Below are 20768 nucleotides of genomic sequence, written 5' to 3' on the forward strand. Positions count from 1 at the left end.
ATTTTTGTCGACAGTGACATTTCTCATCAACTACCCCTCAGGTCTGTAATTTCACTGAGCGACTGCTCTCTGCTCGTGATCTGTCACCCTGTGGTGGCGGGGCTGGGGAGGGCTCAGGCACGCGTACCTTAATCTGCTCATGTGCTGCTCCCTCATATATGGAGAATACGATCCGGATGAAGGCAGCAGCATGGTGAGCTGATGCTTATTCACACCGCAAGCTTATTTAAATATATTAAAAGCTGGTTCACCCAGATTATAAAAACAAATAACCTATTTTCATCAAAATGTTTTGGTATATTCATATGCACCTCAGGCCCGATACAATGAAAGTGAAAATTACAGAAAAGGGTGTATACCAATCTGCTGTCAACATCTTTCGCCATCAGAAAGTAGTTCCACCTAAAGTAGATTTGAGAAGAGTTAATGTCCCGAAATTTCCTGGAAAACCTGAAAAACTGCCTGCCTGTCTGAGGGTAGGGTCGAGCCACCTACAGTATAACCTACAGTATAAGGTTGTTTGAGTTGGAGGATGACCTCTATGTGTAGCAGCATCTGCTAATATACAAAGCCCCTACAATGGCAAATAAACTCGACCTTCCTCATCATGGTTATAATGATAAAAGGGGTTAAGCTTATTGTCAATAACAACTTGGTTAGGTTTGGGGAAATATTGTGGATAATGTATCTTTAGAGTTAGAGGACTTGTGTCATCATGTTTACTACAATAAACACACAGTTAAATAAATAAATAACCGTGGGTCATTGTAAGCTGTATGCACAGAAGAGATATTTTTTTGGGATAGATAACACAAGAGGTAAGTAATGTTCCTAGCTTTATAATTTGGGTGAATTGTCCCTTTAACATACTTACTAACACAAGCATCTTATTTTGGACATTTGTAGGATCTGTTATAAATTTTAATTCACATAAAGTGACAAAGAACTAAAGCCTGTGTGCTGGAGCGTTTAATTGCATTTTCACAACTATATCATTGAGTAACATGAAGAGTCCAGAGCAGAAAATGACACATGCTCAGCTCCAGCGTTCCCTCTCACGGAGTTGAATTTAGTTTCCTCGTAAAGACAGATTTACTAATAGAGGGATCGTATTAATCTCAGACCTGCTGACACATTGATAACTTGGCACATTTAATGCATTTAGCTCATCGCTCTACGCAGCAGATTAACACAGACTGCTCTGTGGGGTGACTTCAGGGCGACGTTTCACTCTGTGGGCTGTCACCCTCACCACTCGACCCGCGGGTCACCAACATGTAAACATGCAGTGGCGTCCAGTCAGCATTCTTCAATGTCTCAGCTTCCTAAGTTTGTTCCAACAGAGAATCCTTGTTTGTTTTTAGAGCAGTTTAAGATGTCACGCACACACACACACACACGCACACACGCACACACACACACAATTTAATATCCTAAAATGTTGATAAGTGCAACAAAGCTCGGGGAAACTTGTTTAGCGGCCAACTTCTGCAAAGACTGAGTTGTCAAATGTCTGGGCGGAAAAATGAGATGAGCTGACGCTTGTGAGAGAAAAAGTAATGATTTCAGAAAGGTGAGGCTCTGACTGAAAAGTTGAGCTGTTATGTGGAAGGTAAACACCAGATTGACTGCCAAACCCCACAAAAAAAGAAAGAAGAAAAAAGCGTTGCCTGAGTCTCTTTCTGCTGCCTCGCAGAGGTCTGAATAATTAAAGCCGTGTCTGTGTCTGTTCTGGGGGAACATTGCCTATAGGACGAAGCTGAATGAGAATCAGCGCTCCCTTTTCAACTTCCATATATTCCCAGCTGTGCCAAAAACATCACAATGTTGGAACTTCTCTGACAGTCTTCACTATGAAATAATATCGCCCGCTACACATGTTCCAAATTAATAACACTGCATCCAAACACCAATAAACAGGGCTGGAGACAGGATCCTGGAGACAGACACAAACACATGGACGAGGCACAGATAAACACAAAATCCAGTAAATGGAATTCTAGTATTAACAGTGGTTCCATGAATAATAATAATAATAATAATAATAATAATAATAATAATAATAATAATAATAATAATAATAATAATAACAATAATAATAATAATAATGATGATGAACATCCATCTACAGTAGGTAATGATATATGTATGAATACTTTATAACAGTCACATTATTTATGTGGGTATTTGACCTGCTTTAAGTTTGGAACACAACAACCTGTTTTTTAGGGGAGACAATGGAACAAAGAAATGAGTTCACGCTGTTTGTCTGTAAGTGAACTGCACATCTTCAATTTATTATTATTGCCAATGTCGTGTTTTTTCTTTTGGTACACAACTGGTCCAGATCCTCTGTAATATTTATTGACACATCTGCATTTGCTATTTTCCATTATTTACCAAAAATGTAAATAATTGGACTCAATTTGTTCTGGTAGGGGAAACTAGATCTGGTCCTGGGACCTGATGATAGTTATGTGAGCACAGACTGATGTGCTTCAGCCCTAGTTTTTTTGTTTTAGATGTAAGTCTGTTTCATCCACTGTCATTCACTTATTTAGATGGCTGCAGTAGATTCTTATTTTTTTTTAATGCACAAAATGTCAAACTTTAAAATAAAAGAACCACCTGAAGATTCCTCTCCAATTCACTAATCACATCCATGGTCAATGCTAAAGAGAATCTTTGACCTTTCCTCTAATGATGCTGTCACACTAAAACATCAACTTTAACAAGTTAAAGAGTTCTCACTAATGACATTTATGGGACTTTTCAACCTTGGCTGGAATAAAATCAAGCATGCGCACACTGAATCTTTAAGGTATAAAAATGTGCATATTTTTACGTACGAAGCTGGTTTTATTCTATATTTTCTACAACATCAACAAATCCTATGACTGCTGTGCGAAGCTTTTTAAATGGCTCACAGATACATGGTATACTTTCATTTAAAAAAGGGTAACAACTGGACACTCGTGCAAAGCTTTGGATAATAACACAATGCTTGTTTGAAGGAGACATTTATTGTTGGTGTTGTTCCTTCACGAGACTTGTTGACAGTAAGAAAAACAGAATATCCCCAGCATATCAGCAGCTATCAGCCCTCTAAAGCCGTATTAGTCGGGGCCTATTCTTGACTACAACCCCGCATGGATGTGTCTGCCTGTGTCCTTTCCAAGGCGGTGAAACAGCCCATTGCTCTGACAGGCTTCCCTGCGCCGAGAGAAAAGGACTGTCCAACGGCTGCGATAGGGACCAAGTGAAGGGGAAAGAGACAACACCGGCTTCTATGAGGGAGGACTCATTCAAGCACGGCAGATTCAGGGGGATTTAGGGAGCTCGTCTGCCAGCAATAAAAGGCTGAAACAGGATACTTGGTGAGATTAATTACCTAGATAGGCCATGATAATGCCATTTAAATGGGAAAGTAATTAAAGTGCACCTTCCATGAAAATTATTCATTGCTGACGGATTGGGTGACAGACAAATCAGGAGGCATTTACGGAAAAGCTACAGGTTAAGTGCTCCGAGCTGCTGCTCTGAGACCACCACAGTTTTATTGCAGCTGTTGAATCTCAGCGCTTTGCCCAGCTCTCATCAAATTACTGTGAGCATGTGGAGCGGGTGGTGGGTGGTGGTGGAGCGGCTGTGGTGAAAAGAATGGGCTCCCAGGTAACGTAAAACCGGGGGACAAATGCTACAAAGGAGGATCCGCTTAACTAGAAAATTACACTGGCTGCCACTGGTCACTGGGGACTCCTCGGAATCAATCAATCCTTCTGTTTAGGGCCACCATGGCAGATCAGAACACAAAAAGGGATAATCAATGGCCTTAGTGTTCCCCAAGTGTTACTTTCACAAATGTAATGAATAATATCCATTTAGAGACGATAAAGTGTCAATAAAGTGGCCGTATCGATTCCTACTTAGGAGCTGGGTTATCAATTTACACCAAAGATCAATTAATATCTTAATGAGTTGCTCCCTTGTTGCAGTAAATAGTCATCACACCAATGCGACTAACGATCTCGCTCGCTTCTCCTTCCGTTTGAACTCCAGACACTAAACTGCTGGAGGACAGCGGAGCCGACTTTGACTGAGGCAGGGAAACTATTCGCTTCTCATGCAATGCGAGGGCACCGAGGCTTTTCAGATCAAAGTCAAATGCTTAGCTTACATTCTTGTGTTTTTTTTTTCCTCTCTTCCTTTTTGCACTGAGAGATTGAACCAAAGGGAATATCCTGTTGTTCTCTTTGAATGTGTAAGTAGGTTTGTACTTGAGGGGGGACTATAACACCATCCTGCATTCTGCAGTCGGTGTAGCGCAACAAATGAGGCAAAGCATTGCTAAAAATAAAATCAGATGATAACTCTATTGCCAAATTCTGCCGGTGTCAATTGTGTGACGCTTGTATCTCACACAAAGGATGATTGCAAATTCCATATCATGACTTTCTTATCAGATGGTTTGGATGGATGGCCTGGCATTCAGAGACAATCCAGTCAAAGTCGCCGCGGCCTAAAGCTCTTTCCAGACACTCATCCGGTTACGTAAGTGTGATGGCAGTTTTTACATGTTGCTCCCAGCGTCTGAGGTTAATAAAAGATGCCTCAGGCGAAAGAGTGAAATGAAAAACCAGCCGATAAAGCTGTTGCATACATAACTAAGATTCTATAGGTTCGAATGACCATCAAACGTTATCTGTGAAATGCATCGGTTCAGATGGGGTGAGCGGTTGAGGAACAATGGAGCAACAATCCGAGCTATGGGAGGGGTGGGGGGTGTCTGTGTCGCACAGTGCAGTGTTGGTGTGTGACAGGGGTCAAATGCTTCTTTTATTATTTGTGAAGGGGATGTGTTATGGCTGAAACGGGGTAAAGTAATTATCTTAACAGAAAATATGCTGTTATAATATACTTTTCATGCATACTAGATGTCTGGCTATTTCCATAAAAGCCCCTTAATTTACATCATGGATAACAAACAAATTGTCATTGAACAGACAATTGCTGGTGCAACATTATTAAAGAGGAAAGAGCTACATCAATAGCCTTCCAGGATTAATCCATTATTTTTGGCGGCGACTTCCACTACTACTTTCAATTTGCTCAACCTAATGAGAGTTGCAAGGTTTTACTTTTTTAACATTTACTCCGATTCGACTCCAAACAAATTGGCACTGTGGCTGCCTTTTGTTAAAATGTCTGAAAAGAGTTTGAGCGTAAATTTTACCAACAGCGGTTTGTGTGTCACAGCTCAAAAACAACAACATGGAACCTCATCTAAACCCAGTCAGTGAACTTATCGGCATGGGGAAGCTCCATCGACTTTCTAATGCTTGAAGCTTGATTTAATATGCTTTTTCCCCTGCGACCAATAGATGTAGGTATTAGATAATAGTCAAATATTTCAGAAGTCGATTTTCTTTTACTACAACCTTAAATATTTGGAACAGATAGACATAGTCAGAAATAGAATCTGAAATTTGATATAGTGTCTACATTACTAGATGAATTTTTCAAATGACAGCCATGGGATTTTTGGCATTCCGAGACATTTCTAGTCAAACTCACCACAATCTAAAGAGCGACATCTGGCTACATTCCCCATGTTGTGCTCTGGAATATTTCACAGCCCAGCCTGACTTTAGTAAAAGTTGCTATCTGAGTGTAACGGGCTTTGTGCTGCTGGCTAATACAAGCGGTTAACATTAAAATCAATTTCCACAGACTCTTCCTTTCACTCATTGTTTGTACCTCTTACTGATTGCACCTAAACCCCATTCCACCGGTCTCAAGTTGAATGTGTACACACAGCATGTGCACACACACACACACACACACACACACACACACACACACACACACACACACACACACACACACACACACACACACACACACACACACACACACACACACACACACAGGTCTTCTAGCCTTTCCCATAACCAATTTCAAATCCTATTTCTGTGCCCTTCTCCACAGCGATTTCTTCTGGCTCAGAGATGTGAACACCCGCTTGAATAAATATTAATGGTTATTCTACGAGCAGTGCCCACTCACAAGTGTGCCGGAAGAACAAAAGGCCTTGTTTACAAGTGCGCTCGAGGAAAGCTAAAGCAGGGAGGGCCCTTCGGAGGGTGGCTCTGTGGCACTGTTGACTCACAATGGAGTGCTGACTGAAACGCGCTCTTAACTTCCAGCTCATGGCAGCGGCGAAAAACAGTTAAAAATCCTCAACATGACGAATTTCGATTCAAACGCAGCGAGGATGGAGAAATCAAGCTTACGAACTCGCAGCCTCTACTTAAAGTCATTTAAGACAGAGCCGAGGCGTAATTAGGTTTCTGGGAACAATAAGCACTCAGCACCTTGTGAAGCTCCAGCCTCGCTCCAGACATTTCCTTTAGTGTAATTAGGGGAGGTGTGAATTCCTCATTAGATGGAGCACCATCTGCATTCACACAGTGCGTGTTCATTCCTTCACTCTCCGGCTACAAGCCCTATGTTCATGCTGATTATCATGCGTGAGGTGGAGATGGGAGGGATGGAGGAGAGGGCTTCTCTTTTTGTAAGGTTCTCTCAGTGCAACGGGGCTCCGGTGCCCCGCCGCCACACAAAGGTTAATCAATTCTGAATGATGAGCCATAAAAGCTTTAATAATGCAGTCTTTTTCAAATGACTGGTCCTGCATGCTTACTCAGGAAGAAACGTTTGTTTTAGGAAGAGCCCACCCACCAATTACAAAGCGCTCAAGCATTCCACAACAACCAGAGAGCGCCGGACACAATGATGGTCCAGTGAGCGGGACAATGAGCCCTGCAGCGTTGAGCCAAAGCCTGCTCTACATGGGAAATAGGAGAGACCTACTGCCATCGGCATCAACGCAACGCTGGGTATTGACCTGCCACAGAGTTCGTGTAGAGGAAGCTGGGATGGATGGATCAGCAAAGCCAACTGAAGGGAAACGCTAGTTGTTTTTAACTACGGCTGCAAATATTCCCTCAACTTTTAACCACTTAACCATGACAATAAGTGCTTTCTAATTATATTGAAGCATTTATTTGAACCCAAATCGTGACTTTTTCCCTACCTCAATCCAAAGCAAGTCATTCCTGACCTCACAACATGACTGATGTTAAATACTTAGCTCACATCATCAGACGTTTATAAAAACTGTGTGATATGATCTAAAAGCTCTGGAGAAAGATGGTAAGTGGTCCCTGAGTGAAGGCCCAACCAAATATTTTTTGTTCTGAAACCTACCCAAAATGACCAGGAATGGTCAGTAAGTTTTCAAATGCCCTGAGTTGGAACAACATGGTATAATAAAGATTCAAATTGATATTATATTAGACTAATTCTTCTCCATGCTTCTCACACAAGTTAAACGTTTTGACAGAAATCTGGTATACGAGTCAAAAAAAACCCTCAGGGTTCACTTGCCATTTGGCATTAACTACAGTACAGATAAACTCAGTTATGCCATGCATAAAAAAGCATGATGTGCCAATGCTGATTCTCTTTCAGCATATTCAATTTATCCTTTTTAATGCGGTCTGAACATCCAGCCTTCATTTAAATGTATTATTCTGTCCCATTGAACAGATGGATTGGGTTGCCCTGACTTGAAAAGCTGCTAACCCTAAAGGAATTTAATTAGCCTGGGTCTCAAAGAGGAGTTTTAGTTTTGCATCATCCTCTAAATACTGTTTCAGAGACTGTTCCACCCTTTTACCACAAAATAATTCCGGAAATCAAGGCGTGTTCGCAATTAATTAAATGACAATGATCAAATGTATTGAAGACTGGCATAAACTACAACGTATCAAAACTTAATAGAATCGACAACATTTCCAGCGACCTGTTCCACCCGGGCCTATTACACTGATTATAGTGTTATAGCGATTTAAATGGTACTTACTTCAAAGTGACGAACATGACACTGTCTTGGCCGAGCATGCTACCCTCTTTCAAAATAGCTAAAGACTAAATATTCAGCTGGGTTATCAGGGTAATTGTCTGTTGTCAACATGACAAGTATAATTATGAGCGACTCTAAAAGAGCATGTGTTAATTGTTTTAGGTTTTTTTTTCCTTTGCAGGTCGTCCTTCTGCTACCGCCCCTGTGTCCTTGGCTGGGAAACCCTTCGGCACATTCCAGCTCACGTCACTGTCACGAACCGAGCTTTGAGAAATACATCATCCCTAACACTGTTTCCCACACACATTTACTCAACGGTGCATCTCTTTCTCTCTCTGTCTGTCCCTCCCACACGTGCACACAGGGAACACACTGACAGGTTTATTGCGTAATAAACTGTTCTGGGTAACAAACAACAACCTATGTACAGTATGTGATGAAGAGAAAATTGGCACGTGAGCACCTTTTCCTTTACTGTAACACTATAACAACTAAACCATGAGGAAGATGTAGGAATACTTAATATAATAATTAACCATCACATGGCACAGGGACCGGTGTAGTTAGCGGAAAGAGAAGCTATTCATTCTGTGATCTGTTTGTGGCTTTCTTTTCTTTACTTTTCAAATCATAGTCTTTTGGACCAACTGTGTTATGGATGCTGGAGCATGAAAAAGGACTCTTGTTGGGTGGATCCATAGAAATAATGAACAACTAAAGGCTTTGGAGTCACAGCAAAATACACCATTTTAATTACGGTAGATCCCCTCGAGACTGAGCTGCAAATACTGCATTGGCTCTTTAGGTGCCACTGGGAGTCTGCATCATTGCCGAGCTAATAATGTTTACCGCTGTGATATAAACATTAAATTAATCTGGGTAATATGCCTACTGGAAACATTATGGCTCATTTCAGACTATGGTCATTAATGCTAATGGAGAGGTTCTCAAAATGAAACCACCAAGCTGCCAATGCCTAATGCTCTCCCAGCTGGAGCAAAGGTTGAGCCCAATGTGTTAACTTAAGCTTTGAGGACACACCCAGGGAAATATGGCGAATTTTCTTCTAGATCAATCTAGTGTCTAGAATCCATATAATATACTAAACATACATCAGGACATGGTTAGCCTAGTAGCTAATACCTCTAAAGCTCACTTATCAACATGATTTACCTTGTTTGGTTAATCCATCAAATAGAAATTAAAAAGAGATTAAGGTTTTGGGGGAGTAAATATTTCTAGATTTAAAGAAGGTGACTTTGACTATACTGATACTTTTTAAGGAGACAGTTTTTACATTTTAATAGTCATTTTGTGTATTTCTTAACATTAATAACTAGGCCGTGTCTTCCCATTTCCAGTCTTTAGGTTATTGCTAGGCTGACTGACACTTGGCTCCACCTTTGTACTTAATACACTCACATGAGATTGTTATCAATCTTATTAGCTAACTCTCGGAAAGAAAGTGAATAAGTATATTTCCCAAATGTTAAACTATCTCTCCCAAATGAAAGAAACAACTCAATGCTCTACAACATTGGAAACGTTGGAATCTGGGTTGGCTGTAGTAGGGACCTGGAGGACCTGCTCATAATATATTCTTTTTATTACCTCTGCCAAGGAGGTTATGTTCTCTCTGTGTCTGTTTGTTGGTTTATTTGTTTATTTATCAGCAGCATTATGCAAAAGATCCTGAACTGATTTGTACCAAAGTCGGTAGAAGGATGGGGCACAGGCCACAAAAGAACCTATACGAATTTTGGTGCAGGGTTAAAAGGAAGGAATTCAGGATCATTCCAAATTTGAATGTGCTATACTGAGTGCCATTCTAGTGTTTACTGTGGTTGAGACTAAAGTAATAATTTACAGAAACTTAATTTCCATGAATACCTGCTTTTACCCCACACAAGAACATTGGAGAGAAATTGTCATCCTCAATATAATCATTGTAAATAAACACGCCTTACCTGCTTGACCAGTGGCGATGCTCACCGCTGCAAACAGCCTCTGTGTGCGGCCCAAGTCCGAGACCCCATTGACAGCCTCCACCTCAAACGTGTAGTTGGCGTGGGCGAGCAGGTCCACGATGGTCACGTAAGTGTCCACTAATCCTGACTGTGCAGGAGAATATCCCACATTCGTCCCACACGGAACACACTCCTCAGGTTCCCAGCTGCAGCGCCGGCATATTACCCTGTAGCTGACATCATTGCGGCCGCCTGTGTCGGCCGGCGGGCTCCACTCCAGGCTAACAGTGGTCTGGTTGATGTTGTAGACCAGGTTCTGTGGCGCCGAGGGAGGTCCTGTCAGAGGTGGACACGGAGGAAACCAGAATTAAATAACTGAGTGCCAAGGAAAGTGACAGCCAAGACTGTGCATTGACTGGATCTGTGTTTTCTCTGTTCCCTGTAAGAAGAGAAAAAACAGTACGGGACATGCCAGCTTCAGCCCTAGAGCCAAACACTGACACTCAATTATAATAAGACTCAGATCCAGAAAAAAAGAGGTGCAGGTACACAGAGAGGAAATCAGCTCTGGCAGACACCAAGGTCAGTGCAAAGAAGGGTGTGAAATCAGCCAGTGGAGCTCAGAGTTCCAAAGGGAGAATAACTTTAATAGTCAGTAGTTTTTATGTAACTGTCTATGATAGATAGATAGATAGATAGATAGATAGATAGATAGATAGATAGATAGATAAAGGAATTAAATTGTACATATTATGTAATTGTTATGCGAGCAGCGTGAACCAATAGCTCTATAGAGCTGATGGTTGCTATAATTTTCCTGTCATGTTAACAAGAGCTATTGTAAATATAAAAATAATGATTAGAGCAGCCTCGTATTTTGATTTGGAAGCAACCTAATGTTTTTTAACAGTGCACTCGCACATGCAAACTTAGCTGGTGATTCATCCAGATAGATTATAAAGGCTTTGCTCACATAGTGACTGTTAACAGCATGAAATCTGCAGCTGCTGGAAATGACTGAGACATGGTTACATGGTCAGACAAATGCTCCGCAGGGAATCAGAAGCCACAGACAGTCACTCTCGAATTCTTCCTGTCCTCCAAAAATATACAAATATCCCCCAGCTGGAGGAAGGGGCTTTACTGGTTTTCTTTGGAAAGGTACTGTATATCATGTTGACAGCAGGACACTTAAAATGAATGCCTCCCAAAAAAAGAAGTGCCTGATCCGCAGAATTTATGCACGAGATTTAAACCTGGATGATCGCTGTCCTGTAACTGCCATATACAGTTTCACTTGACATACAAAAACCACCAGCGCTACGGCATCGAACGTGAACACGGCCACACGGACCATTTGCCTGTAAACGTAACGGCAGGGAGATTAGCTCATCTCGTAAAACGATGAATACCAAATTGCTGCTTAGATCTTTCAAATTCCAGGCTGTTGGCTTTTATGACCCATATGTTGATATAAATAAACTCCCTGTAACACAGTAAAGATTATATGACTTGTATTCTTTGTTTATGAAGGTTGTGAAGAACATCTTGGTTTTGTTCTCTGGGAGATTCATTGAAATCGTTCTGTTTTCTCAGGAAATATTCTTTGAGGGAATCTCGGGGAGGGACGTCTCAACTCATTAAATTTGTCACATTAACTAACAAAATAGGTCATGCATATGCACAAAACCAAAGCTGCTATCCCAATATTCATTAATGCAGCACTTGGTTGTTTTTCCTTGTCCCCCCCCCCCCCCCCCCCCCCCTTTTTAGAAGTGAGGCCTCGATGGAGACATCCATATTCATGATTATCGGGTAAGATAAGAGACAGACTGTGGACGTGGAAGATGAAAGAGCCACCTGTGGCAGGTGAAGTGGAGAGGAGTGACTGCCGATAGCGCCACTCGACTTCAGCCTTGGCATTGACACTCTCAGCCCCATGATCTCAGTCTTTGTCGCAGACAATAGGGAAGGTGTGCCCTTTACACGTACTTAGAAACATACATACACACACACACACACACACACACACCTCCCACCTCAAGTCCAAGCCTCAGGGGTCTTTTATTCTGCCATCTCTATGGCCACAGTTGGTAATGATAGCATCAATTTCCCTGTGCCACTCACATTTAGGTCTCAGGTGCCAAAGATCAAAGTGGTGATTTCAGAGCAACAAGAGACAAAAGGAAATTAGATTAGACCGTTCCTTGATCTGTGTAATCTTTGTATTTTGTCTTGTTTTCAGATGCACGCTGTACCCTGCAAGTCATTCTTCCCTCACCGCTATCAGTATGTCTGAAAAGAACTGCTCTGATAGCAAGAACAAGGGCTGGGTTTGACAACTTCCCAAATGGGTTGCATGAAGACTAGTCTGACTTACAGGATTGAGACTGTGGGTATAAGACTGCAGCGACCTCTGAGCTGCTACCTGTTCTGGAGTTCCTTTTGCAGGGCATTTGCCATTTTGACCAGTGTTCGCTTCTTCATGTGCAAGTCGTTTTCAGAAATGAACTCCGGAGAATGTCCGCACAATTGTTTGCCTTTCACATATCAACGACGCAGAGAGAGATTCTCCTGTCAGATGCATTCACGACAACACAGGAATCTCTGACAACGACACTTGCGTTGACCCTTATTGCCAAACCCCTTAAATCTGGCTGTCGTCATCAATATCTTCTATGTGTATGGCACCTCTTTTCTATTTTTCTTATTTTCAGTCGCTACATGTTAGGAACGACATCAACGCTAAAATCACCTCGCTCGGACATTATCCAGAGTTTTTACCAGGGGGCTGGCAGGAGCGTCAGGAGATTCAGTGCATGTCTGAAAGCAGCTCAATACAAGTTCAGCCCCATCACTGATTTGCGGCGGCACAGTCGCTGCATCCTGGGTTTAGCGCCACCCAAGATGATCGTGAATAGTTTGTTCTCCTGTCACAGAATGACAATGGGTGTAGCCAGTCCATTCTCCAGGGCTGTAGGAATAGACGACTTGCTGTTGGAGACTTTGTGAAGACTATAAACATAAAAGACACAAACGTCTTGGAGAGAGATAAAAGGGAATGGGAGAAAGTAGGTCTTCTACCCAGCCACAAGTGTGCCCACTTGTAAAAAGGTATACACTCTTTTCCCTTCAAACAATATGACACATCATACAACCCAGTTGGTTTGAAGCACACTCAATCCTTCGGCTCTCTTTCTTCTTCTTCGTCTGCCTTGGCGTCTCTTTGTTTCTCCAAACAGCCTCTGTCTGAACTCAGGAATACGAAACTCTTCTGCCCCCAATTCACCTGCAGCACAGATTTGCGCCGCATCCTGAGCCCTCCACTGTCTGTCTGTCTGTCTGCTCATTCTCATAGCTCAAGGGCTTGTCGTTCTCCCTCTTCTTTTTTCCTACCTCACCCCCCCCCCCCCCCCCCATTCCCCACTCTGTCTTATCTTTCGTGTTCGCTCCTCTCACCCCTCCTCCCAGTCAAGTTTCATTTCACGGATTAGCCAGCCAGCCCCCACAGCCTGAAACGTCTCAATCACTTGCTAGCTTCCTTCCAACACTGCCACTGTGACCAAGCATGAGTGAGCATGTGTGTGTTGGTAAATTTGTTTATGTGCTGGTAAATTTGTTGTTGTGCGTACATATGGAATACGCGCATGCACAGTTTATGGTTCCTGCCTCAGAATGTGTATGGTTCAGATTCAACTCTGAATCTGTGGAAAAGAACTTCCATGTGTAAAAGTGGTAAAAAAAATAAAAAATAAAAGCCCAGAGGTAACCACTACATCTAATAATCTACCATATAGGAAACATACCAGTCGTTTTTAGGTCATTATTCAAAGCCTATCTCTACTCTGTGCAGAGTTGTGAGACCTGACTAAATCCAAGCTTAGGAGAGAAGAATCCAGCGCTTATCGGCCTTGAGATGTGCTCAGGGCTGCCTTAACCCTCCACAGCCTATTAGCCGGCTGTGCTCTAATTGGGGGGGGAACTGTGGGGAGAAGGGCGGCAGGGGTGAGTGGTATTCAAATCGCCCATGAGGTAATCCTCACTCTACAAATGTGTGTTGTGCCCCCGTGACCTAGCCTCTAATGATGTGGCTGCAGCAGAACCTGTATGAGGCTGAAGAGGAGGGCTTGAAGAAGAGTTGGGGTTTTTTTTTTTTTAGCTGAAGGGCTTCCGACTGCTGTTGTCATGATAACTAAAATTTCAAGACTACTTCAACACCATACTGAATTCAATATTGGATATGCAACTCGCACAAAATGCGTGCCACAAGCGGAAATTCCATTTCAGCCTCACTCTCTGGAGGGTGTACGATGGCATGCGGACTCGAATAAAAAATTTAAGAAACTGTCACTAAGACTGTGTCCGAACAATACACGCACGTTTGTGCACTTCAGCTGCATAAACTAAGAGCTCTGAGATTTCCCCGAGAAAAGATATGCAAGAAACATGAATTTCTCTTTTTTACGACATTTTTCATTTTATGAAAACACTGCAGAGCTACAAGCTGAGAGGCGCTCTCGTGCCGCGACAGGGAAACATTCAGCCAATGAGAGAACAATCACCGAATCTTTGCGAGTTCGATGTCTCCATATACCTGTACATTGTTAGTTGTCAGTTTTGCGTTCCCTTTGTATGGCCTTATCTCACTGCAACACGAACAAGAGATAACAAACAGCCTTTATGTTTTGATCACCCTCATGGCCAATCTAGACTTAGCATCCAATGCATATTACATTTCATTATTAGATTGCTTTCGATTAAAATATACCCCAAAAAAAAGGTCCCCACAGCAAATTTTCGGCCCCAGGGCCACCTTGCTGGTAAATCCGAAACAAAAAGATTCCATAAGATTTTTAGATAATGAACCTAGCACAAGTTCTGATATCTGTTGGCAACACTAGCCCCTACATTCTCCAGCCCTGTCACAACCACTCGAGGCACGATGGGCCCTCTGACAGATATCAACTTGTTGAGGTGGCACATTTTTACAGGAGGGGGCGAGCACTTGCGACTGCTGCTTGCAGCCCCCTGCTTGTTCCAGCACTGCTCACAGCTGTTGCATGATTGATGTCCACTCCCGAGCTTGTCAACAGCTCAAGTCTGTGCCTCGGCCCCGGTGAAAATGCGTCCCCACAGCCGTCCCTGTATATCTAATTTTCTCACAACTTTGCATATGAATGGCCTGGACAAATATTCGTCAGACAAAGCACTTCTCTTTTTTTTCTTTCCCGCCCTCCCCCCCCCAGCACATATCACTTGGGAAACAATGTATTTGGAACTATGTTTTTGGAACTTCTTCCCTCATCTTTATTCAGCGTGGATTTGGCTTTTTCATGTCTCTACATCACATCTTCATCTCATTTCCTCTCAAATCCTCATGGACACATTCTTAATCTCTGTGTGGCAGAGATCCCTCTCACTGTTTTGCTAAGGCCTCCAATATGGTAGCTTTACAAACCCCTATTAAAAAAAAAAAAATCTGTCAATCAAGCTATTTGTTCAGGCTGTGCAAATTCATTTTCAATTACTATTCTTTCCTGGTCTGGATAAGGCTTGAATAAGGAAATCACAGTGACTATTGGTCACACTGACTTAATCCAGCGATGAATGAGGAAATGCACGAACAGAAAGCCGTACAAAAAATTGCACCGGGTGAATGAGGGGGATGGCGGAGCTATTCATAAGGTAAAAATACATATTTACATATAATGGTATGGGGTCATCAAGTGTAGACCCCAAGTTAATGAAAATGAATAATGGAAAGTGTGCATTAGCCAGCTTCAGTAATTACTGCACTACTTGGCCAAGGTGATTACCCAGAAGGGAACAGTCAGAGGACACCGAGAAGAAGCGGGAACCTTTTCCGGTTCTATCCACTGCCCTTGATCAGTGGGAGATGTTGGAGTATAGTGTTAACATCCGATTAGGATGGTTGGAGAAGTGAGTAATGGACCTGTCTTTTACAACAAGATCTGTATGGTTGGATGGTGGTTTGTGGTCGTTGGCCGACCTTAGATTTGCTTAGCCTGAGTTATGTCCTTGTTTGTTTTAGACAACAACAGGAATGGATTTAAAACAGATAAATCTGAGCTTGGCAAAGAACTTTTACAGGTTCGAGTTGAGCTCAATAACTTTCTTCAGAGATTTCCAGATACTGCAATTCTACCACATGGCATTTCTTGCTTGTTTAAAATGATCGAAGTCAATCATGAGAGGGGATTGCAAGACAGGGCTTCATGGTAGCGTCACAACATTTCTTATGTCCTAATGTACTTTCTATTTTCAACATGATTCTGTTCTATATTCTAACAGGATATGACTGGATTAGCATAGCAAGGGGGGGACAGAAGCTTTGGGCACCGACTGACCTCCCTCCCCACCCCCACTCTGTTCCATTCTCTGTGCCTTTAGAATTAACTATCACTTTCTTGGAGTTCTCTTCACATTGAGAATAATCCAGGTGTTCCAAACTGCATCACTACAAACCTGCTAATTTCCTCATTGGTCAAATGTATCTGAGGCCGGGGCAAGAAAGGAAATACCAAAAGAAAGTGCCTCAAACCTAATTGCTAATCCCGCGTGCAAGAACTGCGTGATAACTGTGTTCACTCCCGCTCACACGAATCGCACTGAAGGGAACAGCAAACCACAACTGGATTTCACTGGATACCAGCATTTTATGTTGTATTTGTTTTTGTCAGTTTGGCACACTCTATACTCAGAACATAATTAGGATAAGTGTTCAGTATGTGATGAAACTCAGACAGTAAAATAAGCAACTTTTTCTGTAGAGTGTGAATCCAGAAACAAAAAGGAAATGGCAGACTCTCTGGACCTGTCCAGAGAGTCTGCCACTGTCCTGAGAGCGAAGTTGGAGACAGACCCACAGAACATTACTTTCATATCTATCAAACATGGAGGCAAGAAAAAGCCGACGGAAAAGAATAGAAAAATAGAAGGCTGATGTTTTGAAGATAGATAAAGGTTGTGGGAAATCAGCTCATTAATATTTGAGAGGCAGATAACTTTCTTATCCGAGTTGCAATCTTCACGTTTTTTTTTTCCAGGCAAACCTCTATCTCACCCTGTGTTTGAATTAATATATTTTTCCTATTAATAGGAACCTCCAGGAATATTTTTCTTCCACAAGAGTGGAATTAAAGAATCTTGTGAAAAAGTCGAAACATTTGAGGCTTTGCCAAATAATTCATGACCTACGCACACACACGCCTGGCAGCATAAACACACCTGAGCACTGAGCATGTGCCGTAATAAATGGAGAGAGCTGTAGGGCAGGCAGAGACAGAGATGTTGCTCAGCACTCTGCTTTGCAGATACCCATAAATGACAAACATTTTTTATACATGAAATTTACAACCTTAAATCCAAACTCAAATCCGTATAATCCTCTCTGATACTCTGATTTAATGCACAGACAACAAGCCCATGCAGTCCTATAAAATTATAATATTTGCATAATATCTCACCAGCACGCACACACACACACACACACACACACACACACACACACACACACACACACACACACACACACACACACACACACACACACACACACACACACACACACACACACACACACACACACACACAAACTCAGACATTAGAGATTCTGACTTGGCCTACTTTGGGTGTTCAGGGGGGAGAAAAGCAGCACTGCTCAGGATGTGAACCAGGCGTGATGATTTTCCTCCATATGCATATGGGTTTTTGTTGTTTTTTTAAATCAGCAGAAAAATGCTACAAGATAAATGACCAGAATCCCAAAGGTTAATTTATCTGCTTTTCTTAATAGATATATCAAAAAAAGGATGACAGAACGTGTTTATCACGCAGCCAGAAGCCAGTAGGTTTATCCAGGATTCTGACACATTATCAGCAGAACGAAGGCACACAGATAAGGTGCAGAGATTCTGTTTAGGGGTGCTGTCTACCTCCAGATAAAGCAGGGAGCTTACATTGCCCTGCTGGGTTGTGCCACACCCTGTGCACGTAGGCAATGGAACAAGAAAAAAAAACAGAAGCACATTGAAATGAATAAAAAAAAAAAAAATATATATATATATATATATATATATATATATATATGTGTTTGAGCTTGGATTTAGAAGCGAATGAGCACCAGCCTTCAGACTGTGTAAGTAAGCCATCGATGGCTGTCACAAAGCTGTTACACTGGCCAGGACAAATGAAGACACAGGGTGCTGCCTGGGCTGCCGCTGCTGACTGTAATTGCAATCTTTCAGACGGGAAATGGCAAATTGCTCCTCTCATCATTAGCAACCAGCCAGAAGACAGAAAACAGACATCCAAGCCTGCAAACATAATTATAATGGCATACTGGGAGGCAGACGAACTGCTATGGAACACATCTGGGGCTTTCATGAGGCCACTGCAGACTGACTAAGCAGGACCGGCCTGGGGGGGACCAGGGTGTGTGTTTTTTTTTTCTTCCCTCGCATGTGTGACTGTTTAAATTTGGATCCCAGCAAGTGGTGTGCGCTGTGTTTACCTAGCAACGGCATGGCAGACTTACTTGTGCAGGCCACAGACGGAGGGTCAGAGAGTGCTCGGTAGTAACCGTCCTCGCAGTCGCAGCGCCAGGAGCCCTCGCGGTCGTTGAAGCTGTGCGCTGGACAGCGAGAGCACTGAAGGTCCTGGGAGGAAGACTTGTAGAAACCGCGACCGCATGCTGTGGAAAGAAGAAAAAGGGAAAAGACAAGAAAAACATAAGAATCGGGCCCCAGGAAGAAGAGGAGGACAAAAACAAAAACACAGTGATAAACCCTGTTTGCACAAAGCGGATAATGTGGGGATCTCATGCAACTTATCAGTGAACCACAACATCTCTGCATAATGAAACTTCAGCTGCAGTGAGGTGTGAATTCCCTGCTAAAACTTCTCACACCGATTCATCTGAATAATTGTTACAGCCCAAAAAATAATAAAACCATCTTCTTTAAAAGAAATTGTAATTAAACTCATGTTTAATCAATTTAGTGGCAGTCAAAATGTCCAGGGGGGTGTAGGAGTCAGTGGGGCCGATACAGCTCATTTTCACCCATGGGCTCTCTGATGAGTTATTACCCCCATGCTATAAACACATTTTTTTCAAAAGAGATAACCAGCACCACATTCAACAGGCACCTGCAATTCTAACAGCATTTTTTTTTTTATTGAGTAAACTCTGGTTCAAACAGGACTTTATCCACCGGTGATTTCAGCAGTTACAACCAATCACTGAGTGTGTCGGGGTGATATTAGTCTTGTGCAAACACATTTTGAAGAAGTCACTGCTTTGCTCCTGAATTCCCGTCGCGAGGAGGGCATGACAGCACAGCCCATTGTGTTTCACATCATGAAGCAGCCGGTATTTGAATGGAGATGCCCCCTTATCAAAGCCATGAAATGGCATCACGTTGAGGCGCTCACACAGGGATAAACTACTACCTCTCACTTTGAGAGGGAAAATAACAAGGCTATTTTTATTCTGATGAATCCTCAGGTCAGCAAATGGGCTCTGGCATGTTTAGAACAACAACTCCCGTCTCTGAGAGGAAACATTCCTCTGCCGAGCCCACAGATAAGTGCACATATCGAAGGCATGTGCGTGGATCATTTCAGCATTTAACCTTTAACAAACAATGCATAGCAAACCTGAGACCGATACGACTGATCAAGAAAGACCCGTTGCTATAAATTCACAATTACCATTACAAACCCAGCTAGTTAACACAATTGTCATTTTTATGAAGTTACTATTGATTGTCTAGTCCCAAAAGACCCATGAACGCACGTAGAGACAAAGACAGAGCAACCTCAGTGTGAATCCCATCTGTTTGTTGAGTTAATGATTAAATACTAGCGAGGAGGTAAATGCCTTTTCTGGGTCTGTCTATTTTAGCCTTGAAGTCAGTTAATTCGCACTGACCGGCTGTGTGTGCCGAGCAGGGCAGCGGCACCTCAGCAAAAACAGCTGCAGAACTGCAATGATTTCTAAAACACTAAATAGCTCTTCATACAAACTGACACGTGCATTTTTCACGAGCCACTTGGGGAAGACGAGCGATGGTTCTCACACTGGGTTCCTGCCATTCCGGCTCTCCGCTCTGTTCTGCACCTTTTTTTTCTTGAGGTAATTTGACCACCGTCTCTTGTGACAGGTCAGGAATGAAAAGCACAGATTTTCTCATTTGAACACTTCCAGGGCAGCATGATGAGGAAGCTGAGGATCAGGGTATCCCCATCTCAGCTACAAGAAAGCCCTGTCACTCTGCATTTAAAGCCCTGCAGCAACTTTTTCTTACCCCCAAGAGGAAAAAAGTTGAAAAACAAGATTTTATCTCGAACCTTTCGTTGCCTTTTTGAACTAGTAATTGAAAACAGAGCCATGAGGGGGCTGCGAGAGGCGCTCTTGAACGCTGACCAGGCGAGGCACTCATTCTACAAGTGCGTACTCAATATATTCAGCTGCTTTGGACTCTATGTGCAATTCCGATGAGTGATAATGTTGGACAAACAGTGAAGAAAACCATGTCCATTCCCAGTATGTGATACTTGAGTAAGCACTCCCCCCATGGCTGTTTATAATGACACTGCAGGGCTATCTCCAGCAGGTTAAAGATTGGCTAGATCCCGTTTAAGAAACTGCTTTCTCCCACCATGCCGTGCTGTTTAAACATTCTGATAAGCCAGCCAGTCTGTTTGCCTTCGGGTTTCTGAGAGCTCATCTGCTGGGTGGCCAGTGTGCGGAGGGGGACAGCCTGGCAGGGACCTGGGCTATCTTCACCGCATCCTCCACTCCACAAAACTAGAGGATCCACAGTGAAGATTAGGACGAGCACAAAGCCTGG

At 42.6% G+C, this 20768-nt stretch overlaps 1 protein-coding gene across 9 annotated transcripts in view; it reads right to left on the reverse strand.

Annotated features, from left to right (window-relative positions):
* Positions 1-20768, reverse strand: part of epha7 (eph receptor A7) — an 86784-nt gene that overhangs the window by 46926 nt on the left and 19090 nt on the right. For all 9 annotated transcript variants that reach the window (XM_034579770.1, XM_034579769.1, XM_034579768.1 and 6 more), the window contains exons 4-5: positions 18452-18607; positions 9895-10230 (exon numbers count right to left, since the gene is read on the reverse strand). In XM_034579770.1, the coding sequence (XP_034435661.1) occupies positions 9895-10230; positions 18452-18607 (492 nt within the window). The remainder of the gene's footprint in view (positions 1-9894; positions 10231-18451; positions 18608-20768) is intronic.

The sequence above is a fragment of the Hippoglossus hippoglossus genome, chromosome 24 (assembly GCF_009819705.1).
Source record: "Hippoglossus hippoglossus isolate fHipHip1 chromosome 24, fHipHip1.pri, whole genome shotgun sequence".
Taxonomy (NCBI): Eukaryota; Metazoa; Chordata; class Actinopteri; order Pleuronectiformes; family Pleuronectidae; genus Hippoglossus; species Hippoglossus hippoglossus.